Raw genomic sequence first — 23,610 nt, 5'->3', positions numbered from 1 at the left:
AAATGCATAATGCATTGCATTTTTATGGCAGATTTTATTTTAAAATAGACATTACAAATAAAACCTGAACCTTTAAGACACCTCTGTGAAAGATTAAACTGGTAGGTATACAACTTCAGTCTTACAGGCAAACTGAAGCATTGGCAGTGTTTGGGAGTAGATCGTGGGAAATCGGTGAGCCGGTGGGGCAGAGGCTTTGCTTTGCACAGCTGTGTAAAGACTTGCCATAATAGCTGTCTGTAGCAGCAATCTCTGCGCTGGAGGAAACATGAGGAGCGCCTGTTCTCCCTCCCCTAGGAAGCATAATGCTCAGCAGAGCCCGGGAAGGGAGGAATGAGTGCTGTGGCCTTGTATTCAGTCTCCACTGGCCTGGAGAAAAGTACACCAAGAGATGCTCTTATGGACGGTGCAAAATATACCAGTGAGAAGGCCCCCAGGGAGACTGTCCCTGCCCTTGCTATAATTTCCACAGTGCTGCTTCTGTCGTGGCCTGTCCGGTGCAGCAGCGGGAGGCTGCCACGCTGCCACCCGGGCCCTGCGAGCTGACCTCAGCCTTCAATGCTGGCATTTCAACCCCAAAGTTTGCCTTTCTTGTGCGGTCTGCATTTTTGAAACAATTTTGTATAAAAAACAGTAGAATGATGCATTTTCTGTTGTTCTTTGGTCTTTTTTTTTTTTTCTTAACCCCCTCCTTTAAATACACCACCAGCAGCAGGGGACCAGGCTGAGGGGCCGAGCACGGGAGCGGCGGCTCGGCCGCGGGGGGCCCCGTGACTCCACACGTCTCAGCCGTACCATTATAAGCACCACGTCCGTCTTCCCCCCCCGTCCCTCCCGCTGGGCTGCGGCTGAAGGCGAGCGAGCCGCCGCGGCGGGGGACAGTACCACCAAGGAGGCCATTTTGCAGCCGTTGACAGAGAGACAGAGACAGGGCGGCGGGCGCGGCCGGGCGGGACCCGGCCCCCCGCGGCAGGTAAGCGCGGCAGCACCTGGCGGGGAGAGGGGGGCGTCGGGCTGCCCGCCGGGGTACGCGCCTGCCCCCGGGCGGCAGCCGGTCTTGCGGGGCGACGAGGCTCGGCGAGGCCGCCCAGCAGGCCCCGCTGCTCCCCGGGGAGCCGCGGCCCCTCGCCCCGCGGCGGGCCGGGAGGGCAGGGCTGGGCGCGGCCGGCAGGGGGCGCTGTCCCGCCGAGCCCGCCGCGCGGGGCAGGGGGTGCCGCAAAGGGTTAAAGGAGCGGGCGGCGGAGCCTGGCTGCCCCTGCCGGGAGACCGGGGAAAAATTAACGGGGGAAAAAAATTTAAAAAATAAACGCAGACAGGCAGCGGGGCCGCGGAGCACTCCAGCCTCTCCTTCCCCCCGCCTCCGCCCGCCCGGGGGGACAGCGCGGGACGCGGAGGCCGGGGCGCAGCGGCGGGACGACAATGCAGCAGGCGGAGAAAGCAGGAGGGGCAGCACACGGCAACATGGAGGGAGGCGCGGAGCGGGCCAGCCCCTGATGCGGCTCTTTCTCCTCCTCCTCCGGGCAGCGGCTCCGGCGGCGATTCCCTCCCTGGCGGCGGCTGGCGGCGGCGGGTGGAAATGAGCAGGTCGGCGGCGCTTCTCCTCTGCCTGCTGGGCTGCAACGTGTGGAAGGCGGTGACCAAAACCTTAGGGGCGCCCGAGGCGGCTCAAGGTCGGTGCGGGAAGGGCGGCGGGACTGGCCCGCTTTGTGCGGTGGCCCCCGGGGCGGCGGGGGGCTGCATTGTGCGGGCGGCGGCAAACTTGGGGAGGCCGGGCCGGGGGTTGGGCGGCGGGGGGGGCCGCGGTGCGAGACCTCTCCCGGCTCCCACCGCCCGCCGGCTGCGGGGCGCAGTGAGGGCGCCGCCCGCTGCAGACCCCCTCCCCAGGCCCGCGGTGGTGAAGGCAGCCCCGCGGCTGGGGAGCTTTTGTTAACGGAGGGGGCAGGGGCTGCTGCTGGCCTCATTGTGCTGCCCCCTCCCTCCCTCGGCGCCGCCGGAGCTGTTGCATTGCGTCCTTCTCCGCCGGTTCTCCCCCCCTCCCCGCCGTGCCTGCTGCAGGGCCCGACGCGGCGGTGAGGGGCACCGGCGGCCGCAGGCCCTGCCCCCGGCCGTGCGGGGCCGCCGGACTGCGGGTTCGGGCTGGCGGCACGGCTCGGCCCGCGGCCCCGGGACGTTTCCGGGCCTCGGCTGGGCCTTTTGTTCGGCGCGGTGGGCTGCCCGCCGCTCGGGCGGGGGCCTGTCACGGTGCCGGGCGGCCGCTGCGCCCCTCAGCAGCCGGGGAGAGACACTTTCCCGGCCGGGCAGGGTCGTCCTCCCTCTCCACCCTCGCCCAGGCGGGAGCAGAAGCCGTAGCGGGGCAGTGCCAGAGCCCCCCGGGAGTCCGCGGCGGCTCCCCCAGCACCTGGGGCAGCTCCTGGGCCGGGCCAGGGTCCTGCTGTGGGCTACCGTGCTGTGATCCTCACAGGTGCTGTGGTGAGGGTCCCCTCGGCAGCGAGGTGCACCTGCCCTCCAGCCCTCACCCCGTGTAAACCTCGGCGGCTCCCCTGTGCCCCACTTGCCCTCAGCCTTGCGTTTGGTGGCAGGAGGGCAGCCCTTCCATCAGCCTCCCGCCTGGCTCCAACAGGGATCCCGCAGCAGCATCACGCATGCCAGGACTACAGCTATGTGAGGAAGCAGAAAACTTGTCAACCTAAGGATATGAAATGTGCTAGGAGGAAATGTGTCCTCCCCAATGTCAACGTTAGCCTTGTGGTGTGTGTTGTCAAGTGGCTAAACATGTCATCTGGGATAAGAGATCGTGCACTGGCTTAGCCTTCGTGGCAATGGGCTGGCAGCATCCTTCCCGGGGAAGTACACTGTACGAAGAGCATGCTTATGTCCTGTTTCCTCTAAGCTTTCCTGTCTCACGTGTTGGTAAGAATCAGCGATGCTTGCCACAAGAAGGAAAACATTAAAAGTAACCTTTCTGAACTCTCTTTTGTGGTTGTATTTGCGATATACTAAGTAAGATGTAGGTGGGCCTGTGCTCTCATACAGAGTATTCAAAGGATATTGGTATTTTGTAGCAAAACCTACCACACTAGGCAATCTGACATCAAATGTAATGTCAAAATCTTGGGGTTTTTTAAGGACAAAACAGCACCGATTCTGGAATAAGAAGTACTAAATTGTAATTCAAAGGCCAGCAAACTCAGAACTATTCTGAATTTATTGATAAGTGTTCCAGAAAACCAGAACTATGTTCAACCCTTGAAGCTAGCACTTCAGATACCAAAGTAATATCAAAATCTATTGTAATCTCTGTATCATATGGAAAAGCTCTTTCGTATATGTGATCAAAGTGGTGAAGTATTGGCAAAATTAGTGCCTTTCAACTGCCCTGTCGATCTCATCTTCTATTGTCAAACTCAATTCATGGTATGTGGAAAGACTTGTCTCTATAGCTGTTACATCCGCATCAAGCCTGATAGCTGATTATTTAAGTAATAGCACCTAAGTCAGTGAGCAGAGAACATTTCTATTTAAATAGAATGGTCTAATTTTATCTTCTGTCTAAGAACATCTGAGTTTTCATAATAGCGTCATTTTCCAAAGCCTAGTTACGAGCCTGGTCTTTACTCTTTGGACATGTACATTGGTAAGTGGATATGTAGACCTAATCTTGTATTGAAATGTATTCTGCTCACTAGTTACCAGCTACTTACCATGAGTCTTTTTTTGCAAGTTTATGTGATGCCAGCTTATAACCTTGAATAAGTTCTTAATCATCAGATGTGAACATCTTCTGGGGAAAAGAGTTTTAGTACCAGGCATGTTCCTTGTTTGTACACTGAGCATGGTAAGTGCTAAGTGGTTGTAAAACCTAAACCAACTGTTTTTCTCTCCTCCCCTTTTAACATCGTGGTGATAGTTGTAGCTACAGGTGAAGGGCCATTGCCAAAGTTCAGTAGTGTTTGCAGATGACTGCCTTTTCCCTTGTGGCTGGGAAGAGACTGGAATAAAGGTGGAGGTGAGGAAGCCAGAGGATGCCATCAGAAAGTAATTGCTTCAGCTGCAGTATTTATTAGTGGAAGGGTTACAAGAGACTAGGGCGAAGAGCCCTGCTTGTGGTGGGACAGATTAGATGAGACTCAGTTAAGATGTTCCGTGCCTGTGTTAACAGACCAAATAAATAGGTCTTGGATTTGGAGCTATTTGAAGGTGGGATTTGTAGTCAGCGTTCTGGTTAAGGAAGGGATCATCGAGCATTTCTCCCTTTCACTGTTCTCAGCCGTATGTTCAGACAGTCCCAGCTTCAAATTCTGCTCGGCCAGACTGATTACATAATTCATGAATATGGAAAGTACTGGTAATTAAGCTCTGCGTTTAGCACCCTATTTAGAAAACTGGATGACTTTGGCAAGCTGTTACCTTATTTGATTCATTATGCAGATCTGTTGTGGCCTCTGAAGGTCACAGAGGTACCCTCTAAGTTTCAGTAACTTACTTTCTTTAGTATGGTAAAATCCACACAGATGAGTTGTTAATTTTTGTCAGTGTTGATGTTTAGACCCCCAGCAGTAAGGTTGTGTTGCAGTTTAACCGGGCAGGCAGCTAAACATGGCATAGCTGTTTGCTCAGTCCTCCCCCTACCCCTCCAGTGGGATGGGGGAGAGAATCGGGGATAAAAAGTAAAATTTGCGGGTTGAGATAAAGAGAGTTTAATAGGACAGAAAAGTAAGAGAAAATAATGATAAAATATACAAAACAGGTGATGCACAATGCAATTGCTTACCACCCACTGACCAATGCCCAGCCCATCCCCAAGCAGCGATCCCCTGCCTGGCCAGCTCCCCCCGCTTATACATTGAGCATGACATCTTACAGTATGGAATATCCCTTTGGCCAGTTTGGGTCAACTGTCCTGGCTGTGCCCCCTCCCAGCTTCTTGTGCACCCCCAGCTTTCTCGCTGCCAGGGCATGAGAAGCTGGAAAGTCAGTGTAAGCACTGCTTGGCAACAACTAAAACATCAGTGTGTTATCAACGTTATTCTCATCCTAAATCCAAAACACAGCACTATACCTGCTACTAGGAAGAAAATTAACTCTATCCCAGCCAAAACCAGGACAGGTTGTTGGAAGTCTATGAAGGTACACCTCAGGATTTTGGTAAGGCTTTACCTCTTTAACCTCTCTCAAATACTTAAAAACTGACGGGTGTTTCAGATGAGGATTAAATTATGGTTTTGAGTTATTCTGGTGGGGGTTTTTTGTTTGTGTGTTTTTTAATTGTTCTATCAGGTATTCCAGAACTTAAATTGGTTTGAATGCTGAAATGAACGTGTAGAAATTTTAATTAAAACAAAAAACCAAACCCACCCTTAAGCTGCATTCCTCTTGGGAATTGGTGATTTGTCTGAGTACAGACAAAATACACATATGAAGTTTTCTTCATATGAACAGATCCCTTTTAAACTTAAGGAGCCTTGGCAAATAGGAATTTAAGAGTTACATGAAGAGGTAACACTAACCCAGGGAGAATGTAAGCAAAGCCAGTGTAATTTGAGAAGGAGTTAAATTTCTTTGTCGCCTGTAAACTTTGCTTTGCAGTAGAGGATGAGGATGATTCATTCATAGATTCTAGGGGAGACTCTTTTAAGAGAAATCCTAGAATATTTTGTTGTAGTGCAGAAGTCCAGTATGACTTTTATCTGCTGCAGTGGGTATTAGTTTTAATTCACATCTTCATATTTCATTAGTCGTTCAAAATGAAGTAGTTATTATTCACAACTTTTTGAGTAAAAAATAGCACCCAGTTCAAGGGCTAGTCTACCAGTAGATGAATATGCTTAGGATATCCCATCTTCAGAATCCCAGAATGAGATCGGGCAGATACTTTTTTTTCCTCGTATGATGGTGAATAAAAGTTCAGCTGTTGCTGCTTAGTCAGAATGCGCAGCATCTTCTCCCTCTGCGTGCATGGAGGGCCGGAGGGTTGATGCTTGAATGCTGCTGGTAGGAATTGCCTGCCTGCCTGCAAACAGCCATTACATTACTTGACATTGTGAAAGCTAATTTCACAACCATTTCAGCTGGACATTTTGTAAAGTCTTCTTCTCTGGACAGCACAGTAACAGCTGTGAGGAAACTCTCAAGTTCTTAGCTTTTTTTTTTTTAAGCCAGTTATCCCAAGCTTGCAGTTTTAGCCATGATGATGAAATTTAGATGATGCAGAAATGAAGTCTTTCTCACTTTCATCTTACACTGCCGTACTATCTCTTCTCAATCAGCTGCAAATTGCTAGTGACCTTCAAATGCAAACATTTATTTTATTGAGACCACAAATGGACGCTTAAGAGTAGAAGCTAAATTGCTCTAAAGCAGTACAAAAGATGTTGTTTTGTTTTATTGAAGGAGCAAATTGTTTACTTGGTACTAGATAGTATTGTAAATTCTTAATGAGGATGAGGTATTCATATGTTTTGTTGGTTATCAGATCCAGGTAAGCACTGGATTTTTTTATTATTTTTTCACGTTTACCTTGAGCTGCTAATGTCTACAAATGCCTAGTAACTGATTTCTCTGAGTCAGATGAACAAGTTACCTAGGTGAGCTGAGGGTTTAAAACTGCAGTCTTTTTCTGCTGAACATTTGTGTTCAGCCTTCTGGCCTGTAATACCTTGCAGTAAGTGATTCAACTTACCTTAAACAATGTGTGTATGCACTTGGCAAGTGACAACAAATACACATGCTGACTTTCCCTGTGGTCATTTGTCCTTGTGTCTTGAGACTGTGTTAATTGCCGTGTGTTACCTAACACAAAGGTTAAAACAACCTTCTCCCTCCCCCCCTCTTGTAATTTTTTTTTTTCTTTAAAGCTGGCACTGACACCTCTTACTGCTTGAGACTAGAACCTGGTTCATGAAATTTTTAGGGACGGCTGCTTTCTGTGCCAACTTCTGGCCAAGTGAATGGTTTCAAATAGCAGTCCCCTCTCTACAGGAGAGGTTTCTGGTAGCAATGAAATGCAATTTTACCATATGCTTGTTAGATTAACAGAAGCCTGGGTATATATATTTGTGTACTGGGGAGGAAGAGGGATTGTGCTTTTAGGTTTGTTGGGAAACTTAAGAAATCAATGGTTTTGGTGCATGGAGGAGCAGAAATGTCACTCTGCCTCCTGTTAGTACAAACTTTAAATTAGTTTTATACTTTTGTCTTCTATGGGCAATGACAAGCCACAGTGCATGAAGAAAACTGAGAGGAAAATGCATGGCAAGGAAACTTGATGCATGGGTGGTGTCAGTGTAGGTATGCACAGTACCTGGCACCTTGGTGGTTCAGCTTGAATGGCATTTCTTAACAACCTCTCTTGAAGTTTGGCTGTTGGATAGCAGTGTGGTTGGGGATGATGCTTCTTTTCCACATGTCTCAAATGACTCTAGTACATTTGATGAATACAATTGTGTCGTGTACCTTGATCTTATAATTTAGGGAGACGGTTATTTTTCCAGTCAGCCAAAGGCAAACTAAATAATCTCCCTAAAATACCTGCAACTTGAAATCAAAGTATGCACTTGAAGTATTTCTGTTACCTTATACATTGATTACCTTATGCAAGCTGCATTTTTTGTAGGATTAATTTCCCTTTGCTCTAGTATGTATCAGTTCCACCTTTAGATATGAAGAAAGGCAACTTCTGGGAGAACTGCAGTGTCGGTATTCTGCCTCTCCCACACATCTCAGTGGCTTTACCATGTGCCTGTTAGGGAGCACAAATAAGGGAGGCAAGAAGCCTGTGTAAAGGGTTGTTTTTGCTAGAACAAATGAGTTTAATAATAATAAATATGTGTTAATAATATACACTAAAACATTTTGGTTTGGGAAATACCAAAGAGAACTGAGTGCTGCTTTTTGGTTTGTTTGGGTTTTTTTTGTTTTGGTTTGTTTTTTTCGGGGTGGGGGTGGTGGGGTGGGGGGTGGTGGTGGTGGTGGTTTTGTTTTGGTTTTTTTTTCCTTTAGAATTTCCAGAAACATTTTCCTGTAAGCTGGTTTACATTAAGTTTTCAGTGAATCATAGAATGGTTTGAGTTGGAAAGGACTTCAAAGATCATCTAGTTCCAACCCCCCTGCCATGGGCAGGGACACCCTCCACTAGACCAGGTTGCCCAAAGCCCCATCCAACCTGGCCTTGAACACTCCCAGGGATGGGGCCTCCACAACTTCTCTGGGCAACCTGTTCCAGTGCCTCACCACCCTCATGCAGAAGAACTTCTTCTTAATATCTAATCTAAGTCTACCATCTTTCAGTTTAAAGCCATTACTCCTCCTCCTATCGCTACATGCCTTTGTAACCAGTCCCTCTCCAGCTTTCCTGTGGGCCCCTTCAGGTGCAGGAAGGCTGCTATAAGGTCTCCCCGGAGCCTTCTCTTCTCCAGGCTGAACAACCCCAACTCTCTCAGCCTGTCCTCATAGGAGAGGTGCTCCAGCCCTCTGATCATCTTCATGGCCCTCCTCTGGACTTGGTCCAACAGCTCCATGTCTCTCCTGTACTGGGGCCCCCAGAGCTGTAGGCAGTACTCCAGGTGGGGTCTCATGAGAGTGGAGTAGAGGGGCAGAATCACCTCAACCTGCTGCTCACACCTCTTTTGATGCAGCCCAGGATGCGTTTGGCTTAATGTGATATCTGGCTTGTTGTGCTTGGGTAATAAATATTATACACATGCTTTTTACAAACCCCATCTTTAGTTTTATTGGAAACTGGGAATATTTGTTAATACAGAGCCATAAGAATGTGAACAGACTGTAATTTCGTGTTGCTTTTAACAACTGCATTGAATCTGTCACTTTAAAATATTAAGACAGAATCATATTTGACATAATGGTGAGCTGAGCCCTTGAAAGTAGTATTTAAGTATATTTCAACATAGAGCTACATTTTCATTTCATGTAAAATGCCAATGTTCTACTTCAGGTATACCTGTGTCACTTTTTTGCTAGCAACAGATCTTGAGATGACCTGAAGGAAAAATTCATTTATGTACAGTACAGTCTGTAAATTTGGCTCCCTCAGTAGCTACTTGGGGGATTTGGTATATTTAAATGGAACTGCTGGGGATATAAAGTATGTTTTGAGCAGAAGCAGTCTCTGCAGGCAGGGCACAAAAGTCCCTGGAAATCCAACACTGAAGCTATCTCTTAATTGTTCCTACTCTTAGCTTTTGCAGTTCTGTGAGCTGTCACTGCCTGTGTCATACTATGGAGGCATACTATGGAGTGAAATCCTGTCTTTATGCATTATCTGTACACCTCACGCCCAAGGAGGTGAAGCCTCCCTGTCACTGTGAGTAGGAACCTGCACTATGGAAAACTCTGCTGTGCTGCTGTAAGGGTTGTTTTTCAGATGGGGAGGCAAGAGCATGTAACAGTAGAGGGGACCCCACATAAGTCTTGCTGGATGCAGGGTGACTTTTGTAGGGGTCACCCTCAGCTTTTCTTCCCTGTGGGAACCAGGGTTTGAGAAGGCACAGCGGGAACTGCTATTAGCAGGGAGGAAATGGAGCGTGGGAGGCTGAAGCCAAGGGGAAGGAAGTGGAAGCATCCTTTTGGCTTGAGGACTACAAAGGAGCTGAATCCAATAAGGTGCAAAATGTTTCCAGTTTTCTTAAGTTCTAGCTGCTGAAGTGCTGAGAACTATTGTACTGTGTGGTAGGTGTGTGTATAACAGTAGCAATGTTTAACAGTAAAAGGGAGCTTACCTTGACAGTCAGTAAATGCTGAGATAGAGGCATAAGGTACTCATGCTTTGTTAAAGAAAACAGAGGACTTTTTTTTCCTCGTGCAGTGATTAACAGAGGTGATAGCAGTGTTGGGAGCTTCCTTTTGTTTCATCCCACCTTTGTGATTGTCAGTACTGAATAAATGGTGTCTTTCATCCTTTATAAGCAAAGGGTGTGTACTAATACAGCAGCAAGTATTTCTCAAAAGGCATTGTGAGACTTGCTTGATAATAAAGCAACAACAAATTAAGGTAAATGCTGTACTTGGACTGCTGCTGGGAGGAAATTAATGTATCAGCAGTTTTGTCCAGCCCTCTTGCTCTCTACCATACCGTGAACAGTTGTGCAAAGTGAAAGCTTAAGATTCAAACATCTCATCTCTCGGTCTGTACTTGATGTGTGAATGCAGGCAGTCTTGTGCGAGGGATATGCAGTTGTCATCCAGAGTAGGAGGCATCTCACCTAACTCAGGTGTCTGCAGTCTACAGGTGTCTACATCTTAGCTAGTCGTCCATGGTCCTCTTACAGACATGAAGATGTAATCTTTCCAGCCAATGGAGCCGAGTGTCATTCCTGTCACCTGGAATAAGCGCATTTGGTCAGATGAATCGTGCTGTGCGGATCTCCGCTGATTAGCGCAGCAGCCTGGACAATGCTGTTTGTACTCCCATTTAGTCAGCTGAATCCTCCCTCAGATACTGTAACTAGAAGTTTCTTCAGCACGGTGTTGCCCTCTGGCTACTGAATATATACCATGAAATAAGCTATGCGAAGGAACACACACGCTTGGATTGCCTGGCTGGGTTATCATGCATTTCTCAAGACTCAAACAAGAGTTATTGTCTATTTAGATTTCTAAACCATTTGTCTTTGTAGCATTATGCTTATGAGCTTAAGTGTTTCACTCCCAAGAGTAAACAAACAAAAAGGAAAGTTTAGGAACAAGTAAGGAGGCTTGCGGAGTTGTTTGGGCTTGTCTACATGTTTTTCTTCATGTTTTTAATTAGCTTTGTATTCCAAAGAGTTGATTTATTCTGGATTAAGCTGTATTGTTACTCTCACCTTTGTCTGTTTTCTCTTACTGGCATTTGTGTAGCAATGTGGTAAACCAGGTCGAGGAAGTTATCCAACTGAAAACTCCTGTTTGCACCAGTTCAGTCTTCACCTGGATAGCTTCCCCAGTTGGATTCACCGTGAATTACACATGCTGTCGCTCATGCAGAGGAAAGGGCTGAGAGGAGCTGATAAGGGAAAACAAGGACTTCATGGCAGCAGTGCCAGTCGATGCAGGATTAAATTGTTTGTAGAACTGTAACATAAGACGTAGGGCACAATATTTAGCAAGCTAACTTTTAAAAAAGGAGACGGCTATTGTCTGAAAATGCGATACCACCCCATTGCTCAAAGAAAAAGCATAAAGAATTTCTTGAAAACTAATTTGCCTACAGTAGATGAAAAAAATGTATTAGAGCAGTGAATACTGCCAGACCTGGATGTAGGTACTGGCAGATGATTTGAGACACTTTCAGCTGTGACAGGCTCTGTCTCCATCAGGACAGGTTTTTGTCCCTGCTTCAGATGCTCCGGTTTGTACTCTGTATGGTAGTTTCAGCTCAAGTGACCTATGAGATGTAGTGCTCATGAGTGTTCTTCCCAGTTGCAGAGTAATGGTGAGTTAGTACCTGAGTCATCTTTGCTCTGCTCTCTGGATGTCCCAAGCAGCTTGAGAGGAAATGATGCACTTTGGCCTGTTTAAACACCAAAGAAATGTGGAGGGAGGTACTGGGCACTTAGCATAGCATTCGGGTAGAGTAACTTTCGTCAGCCGTAAATGTACGATTTGGCGTAATTAGCGCATGATGCCTGATAGTGTCTGGTCACTCCTCTCTGAACTGTCTGTTAGCCAGAGCGATTTCCACTTTCCTCTGGATAACTGCCTTGCTTTCCTTAGTTACTGCACTTCTACATTGATGTCTCCTAGATTAGGGTGTCTGCTGAGAGATAAGAAGTTTTCACTGCTTATCCTACCCTTCCTGCTTCTCTCCCTGTGTTGGCCCTCTCATATCTTGAAAGGCTTGGAGTGCTTTTGCTGCAGACCGGCAGGAAGGTCTGCTAGCGAATGTTCATGGCCGTTTCTTGTTTCTGTTTGAGTTGGGCAAGCATCGCTAGGGAAAATAAATGGGTCCAGGAGCTCTGCAGACAGGACTGATGGTCTGCAGGGGGTGAGGTGGACGAGGGCAGGAACGTGCCACTGGGCAGCAGGGCAATTAAACTTGTCCTGGCACCTCATTGTTGTTTGCAGAATGCCTGGCATCAGCTCAAGATGGAAGCAACAGTTGCTCTCTTTGCTTCCCTCTGAATTGTGCTCCTGGCAAGTTCTGAAACCTGCTGAGTAGCATGCTGACCTGGACAAATATTACAGTAGTTTAAAAAGCTACTTGTAGTAATAATGTTGACAGACACAGTGAAGCACAGCAATACACTTGCTCTTTTAACTTTACTGCTAGTACCCAGAGTATTCTTGCAAGTCAGCTTATTTCAGCGTGTGGTGCTGCAGTCGAGGTCCTGGCACATAAGTTTGAGCCAGTCTCTAGGTTCATGTTGTATGATTTACAGGAGCCAGGAACACAGATGTTTGAAATTAGACATACTTCTGTTGTTTTGCAGAGTACCTGTGTGTGGGGACTGTTACTTTTCCCCTACTATTAAAACTTTAATATGAAGAAGCTCGTTTTCTTCAAAAGTTAAAGTTTCCTTTGTTCTTACAGGATAGTTATTTCATTCTTTAGTATACTGCTGGCTAAAACCTTTTAGAGGGAACTATGGCATTAAACTTACTCGATGTAAATACTGTTGTTAGCATTCTACATGAAGATTAAAAATACACTTGCTTCAAGCAGCCTGAAGCAGTAGGAGCAAGAGCTTCTAATGAGATGAATTTCAAGTTTACTTATTGCTGCAAGCTATTGAGTTATAACTGTAGCAGGCTTTGGAATATTAAACTAGTAAAAGTAATTGAAAATTCAGTTGTTGAAGGAAGAGAACCTGATGTACTAAAATTCTTGTTGAAAACTATTAGTTTTTCCAGACATTTGATTAGATAAGGATTTCCTTCTTTAGATCAGATATGAATAGCTATCTGTTCTATGAAGCTTTTACCTCAGCAAAAACTACTTGGCACTCTTTAACTATGTTCAAAATCTTGCTGGAGATCTTGTTTTAATTACTAATTTTACCTGTGAGTATGTAGTTAATCTTTCAGTAACATCTCTTCTTTTTTTTGTTTTAAGCATGGCTTACTATTGCTGTCAAAAGAGTTGAGTGAGCCGTGTCAGCGGATATTGTCATTAGAATGGGGATTAAAGCAGTGTCATGTCACAAGCTAACTTTCTGCACAGAAAAAATCCCTGGGTTTTGAGGGGTGAGTGGATAGGTAACGGGGAGGAGAGCAGTTTTTGTGGTGGTGTCCTAGAAGGGTAATGATTATTCCCATGTGCAAGTTGATGCATGCTTTTAAGTGAATACTCCATACTTTCATAAATTCTTCTGTGGTGAAGAAAAATCAAGGAAGAGTGCATATAAGCTCTGAAGATCAAATTCTTATAAATACGTGATAGCCCTGTAGATTCCTTCAGAGCAGTAGAGAATCTTTGTTTACCATGGATGATTGCATGTAAACAAAGATGCTTTTAAATATCTGATGCATTCAAGTATTAAGTCTTGCATTAGTTAGCTCCTCAGAATGATCAAATGTCATCTTCCCTTACCCCTAGCCTAATTGCATGATGGAAAATATAAAAGCTCAAATTCTTATGGCCAAACTCTCTCAGATGTTTCTTCAGTCCAGGTATTATTTAATCTGCGTGCCTGTGCCTTACAAAACTGTGTTGATTTTAGTATTTCCAAGAAGGTATGTATATTGAATTGGAGGAAGAGCAAATGCACAGCAGTGTTTCCTGACCATGATGCATGATTTTCATGATGATGGAATTTCATTGCCTCACTGTTACTTTATGCCATTCTGTCTACTGCTATACAGATAAACAGCTAGTAAGGATATATTCTAAATAGTCCACCATGAAAGAACTTTGTTACCTGTGGGGGCTGGCTATAAACCAATAGCATCTGACAGTCTCAGGTTGCAGGCTTCATCGTTGCTTACTTTCTGGGGTGTCTTTATGTAGATAGTAAAGTGCAGCCTTAATTACTCCAAATCTTGTTAAAATTCAGAAGAGCTTTTAACAGCCTAAAGGCTTTGAAGGAGATGCATACGCTTGCCAAAAGGAGTAGCACTTTCTCTTGCTGAGTTGCATCTCTGAGTTATTCTTATAGTATTTAGAGTGTATAATAAAAGTTAATATTAATAAAAGGGTGTATCTTCCTTGGAGAAGAAACACATGTTGCTTTCTCTCTAGTCACAGGATGAGAAGGATGCTTCTGTTGTGCAGAAGATAAGGTCAGGAATAAAGAGAAGGTGCAGCGACCAAGATGGCACACTCTGCGTCAGGGTTGGGAAATAAACCAAGACTGCACAAGAGTTGGGTCTTAATTCATGCCATTTTTACTATGATGATTAGGAAGCTTTTAATGAATTTACTGATACTCTGTCACAGCAGTTTCTCCTTGGACCCTTGTGAAATAACTTTCAGATTTAGTCACCCTTTTCTTGCCCTTTCATGCTTTTCTTTGTCACACTTGGATGAATGTAAAGGGTAAAGCCAGAGAGTCTGGGAATGGGCAGCACAGCGGTGTGTCGGCAGTCTGCGCTGGCTTTCAGCCTCCTGTGAAAGCGGACAGCCCCCACCTGCTACGGTCATGTTCACATTTGAGGATATTTTTTTTGTAAGTAGATACACAGCCATTTGTCCCCAAAATGGATGGCAAGCTTGGTTTCGGAATATAGATATGTAATGAATGTAAGGGAAAAAAAAAAAGGGGGGCCAAAAGAAAAAGCATAAAGGTGACAGGATGGCATGTTGAAGTCCCTATATAGGAAATGAAGTTTGAATGGGTTCCAGCTACAAGCACTAAGAAGCTTCTGCCTTTTCCTCTTGTTTCTTCTCTCACCTTCCCTGTTGAGTTTAGCTTAATTTTGAATTTTATTTCTGTCTACCAGAAGACAACCTACATTTTCAAAAGTAGTCATGTAAACAAATCTGTATTTCAAGCATACTCACAAACTTGATGTTGCTAGTAACATTAGAATCTCGTTTCACGTTCTTAAGCAGCAGGAGGATAAAACACCTCAAATCCAAGGTGCTGTTCTAAAGTCAGTACTTGTCTGTAGTTGCAAAGGAGAAAATACCGTAAGAAGCAATTATTTTGATTCAAAGAGAGAGGCAATTCATATAAATGTTGATTTCAGGGAAGTTTGCTGATAACTAATAGAACTTGTAAGTAATGTTCTCTGTGGTCTTAGCATAATACTTGGTTTAGCTTTTTAAATTTTAAACCCAGACTGATACCTATTATTTTATGAGGTAGCCATGTATTGCATTCACTGGACCTCTTTGCCTGAGGGGGAAATAAAAATGTTGTCTGTTTTAAACCACGTTAAACAGAATAGAGGAGAAGAAAAGAACTTAATCATATGTCCATTGATCCCTTTCCTTGTCATGAATTATTCAGTTACTAGTATGATTACTTTTGTTTGGTTTTAGGGTTTTTTTTTTTTTTAAGCCTTGTAAACAGGAGAACAAATACAAACATAACTAGGTATTATATGGATGCTAGGTATTATCATCACACCTCAATTTATCTCAGTCTCTGTTAATTACCAGGTTTCTGAGACAAAAATAGTGAGTCTGTATGATTAGCTTTCCTGAAGGACTCTGAAAAACTATGAATTTTGTATTTGCTGGAATCTTCCTGTCTTCTCCTTACTTCTGCTAGAAAACTGGGATGGATACAATTGTGGATTGGAGACCTTAGCATTTGTGCACACATGTGCAGACGTGCACACATGCTTGTTGTGTAAGGCCATATGGTATGAATCAAAGCTTACCTCACAGTAGTAAAACTGTAATGCATTTTCCACCATTTTCAGTTATGTGTTTGTGGCATGATATTCTGTACTTTGAATAACTTACAGTGATTGTCCTTTGTAAATGGTCATTATTCTATGAAATTAATGTGTTATCCAGGATACTTGGCTTCAATTTTGTCCTTGGATTGCTGTGGCTGTTTCAATAGCACCAGAAGTTGCGTTGTCTTTTCTGCTTGCTTGCTTTGTTCAAAGCAACTTTGGCTTGCAAACGTATACAGATGTGTTTGTTCTTTTTTATTCATGGCAATAGATTTGAAATAAACCCTTGCTAGCAGATAGAAGGCATGTGAATTAATTGAGTGTATGAGTATGTGTCCTTCCTTGTTCAAAATTTTTAAACAATCTGTTAAGGCCTCTAATTAAACATCACTGGCTTCTGGTTTTTTCTTTTCTCCCTGCAGTTTTCATGGTATTTGCATACAATTATCAGGAGTTCTTACAAATTCCCAACTTTCTCAGAAAAAGTGGATTTTAATATTAGACTCTTAAATCTGTTATGTAAGCCTATATTGCTTAGAAATTTTTTTCATTTTAGTAGCTCAAGACAATTCAGCCTTTAGTCTGTGATAGTGCTTTTGATACTATTAAAAATTATCCTTTCTAAAAACAGAAATATACTTAGCATTAAAATGGAGAGTTGACCTACTTTGTATCTTTTTATCTGTATTAAGATAAATAGGGTTCCAGAGGTAGTTAAGATACCCTTAAAAACTGACCAGATGTTGAATCAGATATATTTACCCAGAACCGGTGAATTCCATGTATTTCCATTTCTTTTCCCCAACTCAGTGGTGCTCTGTGCTACAGCCTGTGTGATTCTGTATTGACGTTTTGTGACCAAAATTAAATTAAAATTAAATTCAATTAAATCCACTATACCTTGTAACGAGAACGGGAATTTTGTGGCTATTTTTAATACATGCAAAAGTGACAGAATAATTTCTTATTCTGCAAGTTACGCTAGTGAAAACCAATGCTAATAGGTTCTTCTCTTTGGTAGTGATAGTAGGTCATTGATGTCTAACAAATCCTGTACTCTCAGTATACCTGTTTGGAACTGATATGCTGTCATTTTTCTTTATCAGAAATATAAAGTATCAAATACATTATGTTACCTAAATAAGCATAATTTTCTCTTCTACATCGATCTTTTTGTACAGTTTGTAAACACTCTGATCCATCTCTTCAGAATATGTCTGATGATGGAATCTTCTGCCACACTTGTCAGTTTTGACAAGAGAACTTCTGTTGCCAGTAGCTGTGGGGTAGCAATTGGCCTTGGTGGAGTGGCCAGTAACTTCTTCATACAGTCATGACCGCCTTGACTTTCAGAGGAGATGAACATATGTCCTCCTCAGCATGCTCCTACAGCTCAGAGCAAGGAGCACGCTTGGGCCAAAGTATGAAGGAGGTGAATAGTTCATCAGGGAGTTGTGCTAAGACTTACTTAGTTGTTTCTTGATTCTTGTTTCTGGAGGCTGTCCATCCCTCGTAGTGATTCTGGAGACATTTTATGTGTTGTCAGATTCACTTGAACTTGCCTCTGATCAGTGTTTCCAATGGTGCATTAGAAAAGTTGTATTACCTGGGTGTTTACTCATGAGGTAGTTCTCCCCGACAACTTGGCAATGTTTCAACCTGTTCTTCCAGTTGCTAGAAATACAGCTGCATTTCAGCTTCTGAAACACTCTCATCCATGTGTCTTGTCCTTCTTCCAGACTCTTAATCCCCATCAGAAGTGATTGAGAAGGATTTGGTTGCTCAGTGGTTCCTGGAGAGAGATGCTGAATGTGTAGGAGGAATAAGGCATTTCACTGGCCTTTACTACCACGCAGAGATGTGCATTGATGGGGCTGTAGCTGGAACAGTGTGTCTCTGTGTGTTTTTCCTACTTGAGGGAAGCTTGGTTAGTTTGACAGCTGTGGCAGTATCTCATGGCTACTAATTGTTGTGGTGTTGGCCAATCCTTTGTATTCTTTTTGACACATTGCATCCAGACTTAGAAGGTCTGTTGCGTTGGCTTTTTGCCAACCAAGGATCCTAAACTGCAGCTTCTTCAGCGTGGGCTCGTGTGGCAGAATATAGAGCAGCGAGCAGGCTGTGCTCCTTTTCTTCACACTCATCCCAGCCCCACTGGTGCTGCTTTTTGAGTAACTCTGCATCCAGATCGTATGGATCTGTGCAATAATTAAAATAAAAGGATGATTCTTATGAATATTTTGTGAACTCATCGGGGGAAATGAGAAAACAAAATCATCTTACTGGCTGCCATTCAGAAGAACAGTGGCTGCTGTGCAGTTGTCTTTGCCTTGCTGCGTGAGCTTGGAACAAATGTCTCATTGTTTTGCTCTTGGGACTTGCAGGAGGCAGATGCTGGGCTTGCACTGCCTACCACTGCTGTAACTTCTTGCTAGGCTGTTACATACCTCTAAATAGCAGTGGTGCATGAGGGCCCAAGCTTCTGGCTGGGGTTCTGCTGGGCTGTAACCTGTCAAGTTGTTGTGTTTTTTTCCTTTTTCTATTGCCGGGGAGCTAAATAGCAGAAGTTCTGCTTTGTGACCCATTCTAATGCTGTAAGTTGTGCAGTAGGGAAAGGCAAGTAAGTTAGAAACAGAGGAAAAATGAGGAAATGCAAGTAGTTGGAAAAGGTAAAGAAAATGGAGGAGGATACATGAAAGGTACCCATCTGTGTCTTACTGGCTTTGGCTGCTTGTTCTAAACCGGTAAGAGAAGAATGTGCCCATCCTTATTTGCCAAAGACTGACACGCTTACAACTGCTTCAGAGCTACTATCCTGCAATACTGAGAAGGAGCCGGAGGGTAGTTTACTGTTCATTAGTTCTTGCTGACAGCTTGGGGTTGATGGAAGTGGATACTTTTAGAAGGAGTAAATTCAGTGCAAGGTTATGAAATGATGGGGTAGCAGCTTGTTTATCTTTAAATGTTAGTTTCCCTATCTGTGTTGGGTTTCTCTGCTTTATGGGGGGTTGTATTGCCCAGGTATAGGGGCTTGATGTAGTGATACGTGATGTTTGTATGATGGAATAGCTTTTCTCCATAGGTGCAGAAAAGTGGAGCTTATAGGAAAAAGGGCATTTATTTGAAGAATTATAAACATAAGCATTTCTTTTTCTTACTCAAATGTGCAAAAGCTTCTGTCCTAGGTGTTCTCTTCAAAGACAGTCTCTGATTGCTATGTGGTGCTTGCCCTTCAGATCTTGCAGTGCTGACCTCATCTCTGGTGTGATTTCACTGTGACTGGGTTTTAGTGCGGTACATTGCTCTTTACTTTCTGAACACCTTTAAGAAGAAACCGGTGTGTTGTGTGCTTGAATACTGCCTCAAACTGCTCTTTTTTTAATAACAGTGCACAGGGTTTTATGTTCTTGTTTATCCCTTTCACGGTAGAGTGCCATTTGGCTCCGTCCTTGTCCCTCTTCTCTGCATATCTTCTTTCCCTAAGAAATCATACTGCTCTCTTTGGCCTTACCCATCGCTTCTATATAGGTCACGTTCGATTCTACATACTCTTTTAATTTTGATCGTCTGTCTGGTCTCAGTCAGCTCCTGGCTACACCATAATTTATTACAAGTGACAGATTTGGAGGAGGAGGTCCTCTGCTGTGTCCTATCTCTGACTATTGTACCAATGGCAGATGATCGTGCTGTGACATTCCTCTGCTTGGGTGTTTTAAAAAAAGTTTGAGGGTGGAGGAACTGACATGCTCTGCAAATTATAAAACCCAAAGGAGTTTAAAGTAACAGCTGCCAAACAGCTTTAACTCTTTACTTTCCATCTTGGTTTATATTATGAGTGAGGAATAAAGTTAATGTTTTTTTAATGAAAAAAAAAATTTGGACTGCATTGTGAACTGATGAGAATCAGATGCTAGCTTTTATTGTGTGATTCTTTAAAGAGTTAAAACATGATAGCAAGGGTGTTAATCTAGCAAATGTCTTCTGTTCATGTTTTAAACCCAGCATGAACACACATGGATGTTTTTAATAAAAAGACAGATATTTTATTCCAAGAAATATACAGGTCTTATGCCAGAATAAATGCAATTTGTGATTTCTGGTTAATTTTTTATTATTATTATTTTAGAATTATTTCCTCAGGGGCCATTTGTAGTCTTTGGAGCACTTCATAACTTTCGATAATAGTCTCAAGATTTTGTGTATTACATAAACTTCAGATTTCCTTGCTGGTTATCTATGCTTATTTGACTTTCTGAAAGCTATTATAGGCACCAGCAATAGCCTGTACTTGATTTTTGGATTACTGATTTTTTTACTTTTTAACTTTTTTTCCCCACTTTTTGGGTCTAACATGTCTATCTTGTCTCCTTTGCTTTCAGCCTGGAGCAGGATGATTGTTATTTGCTTTCCATGTCCTGCAGTTATTTGCTATCTGAAAGTAAAGGGAGGCTGCTGTCTCATTACTCCTTTTTGGTGTGCAAAATGACTGCATGCTGTTTTTGGAGTGAATAGCTTGGTCTGCCTGGCTGCAGTTGGTGCTTGTATGCAGAACAGAAGTGAGGACTAGGTGAAATTCCTTAGTGTTATATTGTGGATTCTACCAAATGGCCCTTCTGCCATTCGATCTGCGAATGTATTACTGCAGAAATTACAGGTGGCGTGCAAGATGTGACCACAACTCTCTTTGTAGATGGGGAGAGGTAATGAAGTGCAGCAATATGTTAACTTCTGTGTTTGACCTAAATATGTTTGGAATGCAGTTTTGAATATGAATTGTGAGCCCAATGAAAGTGTAGGAGTATGGGACTGGAACAGACTGGATTGTCATCTCTCTAGCAGGTGCCATGTGAGCTCTTCATGAATCTGATTGACCTCACCTTAAAACTTAGTTCTGAGTGATTCCAGGATGCTTCAAAGCATTTCACTGTTATTAGTAATAATGTACTACCCAGCAATTTTTTCAATACTTTTTATCTGCAATGGCAACTAAAATAGTTAAGTCATAGCTCATGAGTGACCCAACAACTTGATCCATCTGGTCGAGTTCAGCGAAAGTTGCAGTTGTACAAATGCTGTCATGTTTAAAAAAATAAATATAAAAATATATATTTTTACAAACTACACATTGGGCACATGGGGTCACTGCCAACAGAGATGCTTAAAACCCTTAGCAGTACAGAGCCACAAGTGTTCAGAAAAGAAAGCAATTAATTCTTGTCCAGTTGGTATCCAGGAGAACTTGTGTAACTGAACTGTAGTGTTAAGCTAGTCTGAACCTGATAATCCCTCATACTTTCCTGCTCCAGTCTTACCCAGATGAATGTGGCTTGCCCGTGGTCCTGTTTCTTAGAATGATAATATTTTAGACCAGCTTGTGAAGTAGAAAAACAGCAGACAAGCTTGCAGGCATAGAGATTTTGTCCATGTCTCAGAGTTGGTTTTCCAACTTGTAAATACCTCAGTACCATTGCTCTGACTTTCATTTGGTGAGTTAATATCGAGACAAATTGGAAGGGGGGCGGGGGGGGAGGAAGGATGGTTAATATCCATCAAATTGGGGAAAGGCAGGCATTGGAATAGTGGGGGGCTGGGATCACAGAAGGGTTGAGGTTGACAGGAACCTCTGGAGGTCATCTGGCCCAACCCCCCGGTCAAGCAGGGCCATCTAGAGCCGGTTGCCCAGGATCGTGTCCAGATGGGTTTTGAGTATCTCCATGGATGGAGACTCCACAACCTCCCTGGGCAGCCTGTGGCAGTGCTCAGTCACCCTCACAGTGAAATGGTGTTTCCTGGTGTTTGGAGGGAACATCCTGTGTTTCAGTGTGTGACCGTTGCTTCTGGTCCTGTCACTGGGCACCACTGAGAAAAGCCTGGCTCTGTCCTCTTTACAATAAAGTAGGAAGTGAGAAAAAACTGACATATGGTATTAGCATAATTACACCACATTCAAAGCTGGTTTTTTTCCAAGTTGAACTTGACTGGAAGGTGCTGCTGCTGCTAAGACCAGAAAGGGTGGAAAGACTTTTGTGTTTGAAAAATTATCAACCTTTTACTAATTACTCATTCAGTAGAAGATATCTGTCTTGGAAATCAAACCTTGCATGCTTGCTCAAAATGATTAATTCCATACTGGAGCCAAGAAGTTGCCAGTATGCTAGGTTATTTTGAGTGTAGTTGTATTGCTTTCATAGCATTTGTTGTTAAAACGTGAACAGTAAAGATAAAGGGTGGACTGGCAGAAACTTTGGATGTTTAACAGTTGCCTGTGATCTAAAATGTCTCGAGGACAATGTTTTCACACTGCTTCTGTCTATCCAGAGCTCTGGCTATGTAGACTATAATATACAGGCAGTTGTGGTAGTACCCTGCTTGTATTGTTTTTTAGTGCCATATGTGTTGGCATCTGTATCTTATTTGATAAGCAATTTTATAACATACTCCTCATACTGCTTCCTGCTTACAGGTAAGATATGATCATATTATCCTTCCAGATGCAGCAGAATTAGCTTTGGATGTTGCAGCAGTTAGTGAGAGATTGCTATCCTACAATTTGGATAACTTCAATTGATTTTCACCAAAAACCTGTCAGCAATATTGGTGGATGGAGTCACTGCCTGGCTGCTTTTGCACTGATATAGATGAGGTGGGCTGAAGTAATGCCCTGCAGTCATTCAGCTCTAGGAGTAGTAATGTGCAGATGAGGGATGGTGCTAGGGTGTGAACATCTTCATCTGCTGTTGATGTTTGTGATTATGCTGTTTCATATGCCTTTGGTATCCATGGTGAATAGCAGTTGTAACAGTATTTGATCCCATTCAAAAGGGAGTCTTATTCTTTTGGCTAATCAGAAGTGAATGTTATTTACCTATACAGAAAAAATTGCTGTGGCTAGCCCAAGCTCGCAGCTTTGTGAAGCCACGTGGGTCTGTGTTTATTCTCTTGATGTCAGTTTGTGCCACCTGGCACAGCTCCACTGCATTCAATTTTTCCTCCTTTCCCAGAAAGGAGGAAACAGGCGCTTCAGGCCTTGAATAATCATTTAAACATCAGTGTGTGATGAGTGGAGATAATAAATGAATTATTAAACTTTATTTCTTGTTTGTGTAATGTTCGTTGCTACCTAGCTTTTGAACTACAGATGAACTTGCTCAATCATACTTTCTTTTTTCTCATGGCATAATTAACTTAGTTTTCCTCTAGTACAGATTGCTCACATAAATCATTTCATATGGTAGATTGTATCAGCATTTCAGAGTGTATATATATCATTGCATTTTTTTGACTTTCAGCTTTCTGTGACCTAACACTGTATCCTACCTAGCACTTGCAAAACTTAGCTGTCTCAAAAAAAAAAAAAGGGGGGGGGGGAGGAGAAAAAAAGTTGGTGGTTTTTTTTTTTTTTTTTTTGAGCTGGTTGTCTGAAGGCCAGACCCTGCCATCCCCAGGTTAATCCATATGACTTGCTGCCTTTCTTCAAGAGTTTTGGAAAAGATTTTGGATAATAGCAGGTGCTTGAGCTCCTGAGCATAGTAGGAATTACTGTCGCTGCCTCCACGCAAGAGTGGAGCTGTAGCTGGAAGTTCCTATCTGAGGTGCTGGGCATGGAGCTGGGGACTTCTGCAGTCGGTGTGTCGGCTGCTGGATGGCCTGGCACAGGGGGCATCTCTCAGGGTTACACACTGGTTCTTGAGACCAGACCACTCTTTAAAAGCACTTTTTTCTTTTTGTTATCAGTCGTAAATCCCTAAGACTTGCATTCATTGACAGATCACAGTTCAACAACTTTACAGCATTTTTTACTGTAATGCTGTACTTTTCAGTTGTTACTAA

The 23,610-nt window shown here is 43.6% G+C and overlaps 1 protein-coding gene across 4 annotated transcripts in view; it reads left to right on the top strand.

Annotated features, from left to right (window-relative positions):
* Nucleotides 1-857: 857 nt before the first annotated feature.
* The window catches only part of FAM171A1 (family with sequence similarity 171 member A1), a 92,339-nt gene continuing 69,586 nt past the window's right edge, over nucleotides 858-23,610 (top strand). For 3 of the 4 annotated variants that reach the window (XM_054817405.1, XM_054817404.1, XM_054817402.1), the window contains exon 1: nucleotides 1,264-1,670. In XM_054817405.1, coding sequence (XP_054673380.1) covers nucleotides 1,577-1,670 — 94 coding nt within the window. In that variant the 5' untranslated portion in view covers nucleotides 1,264-1,576. Of the gene's footprint in view, nucleotides 974-1,263; nucleotides 1,671-23,610 lie in introns of those variants that run through there. The other variant, XM_054817403.1, reaches the window with a different exon arrangement.

The sequence above is a fragment of the Grus americana genome, chromosome 2, assembly GCF_028858705.1.
Source record: "Grus americana isolate bGruAme1 chromosome 2, bGruAme1.mat, whole genome shotgun sequence".
Taxonomy (NCBI): domain Eukaryota; kingdom Metazoa; phylum Chordata; class Aves; order Gruiformes; family Gruidae; genus Grus; species Grus americana.
This window is presented reverse-complemented; position numbering and strand designations above follow the sequence as displayed.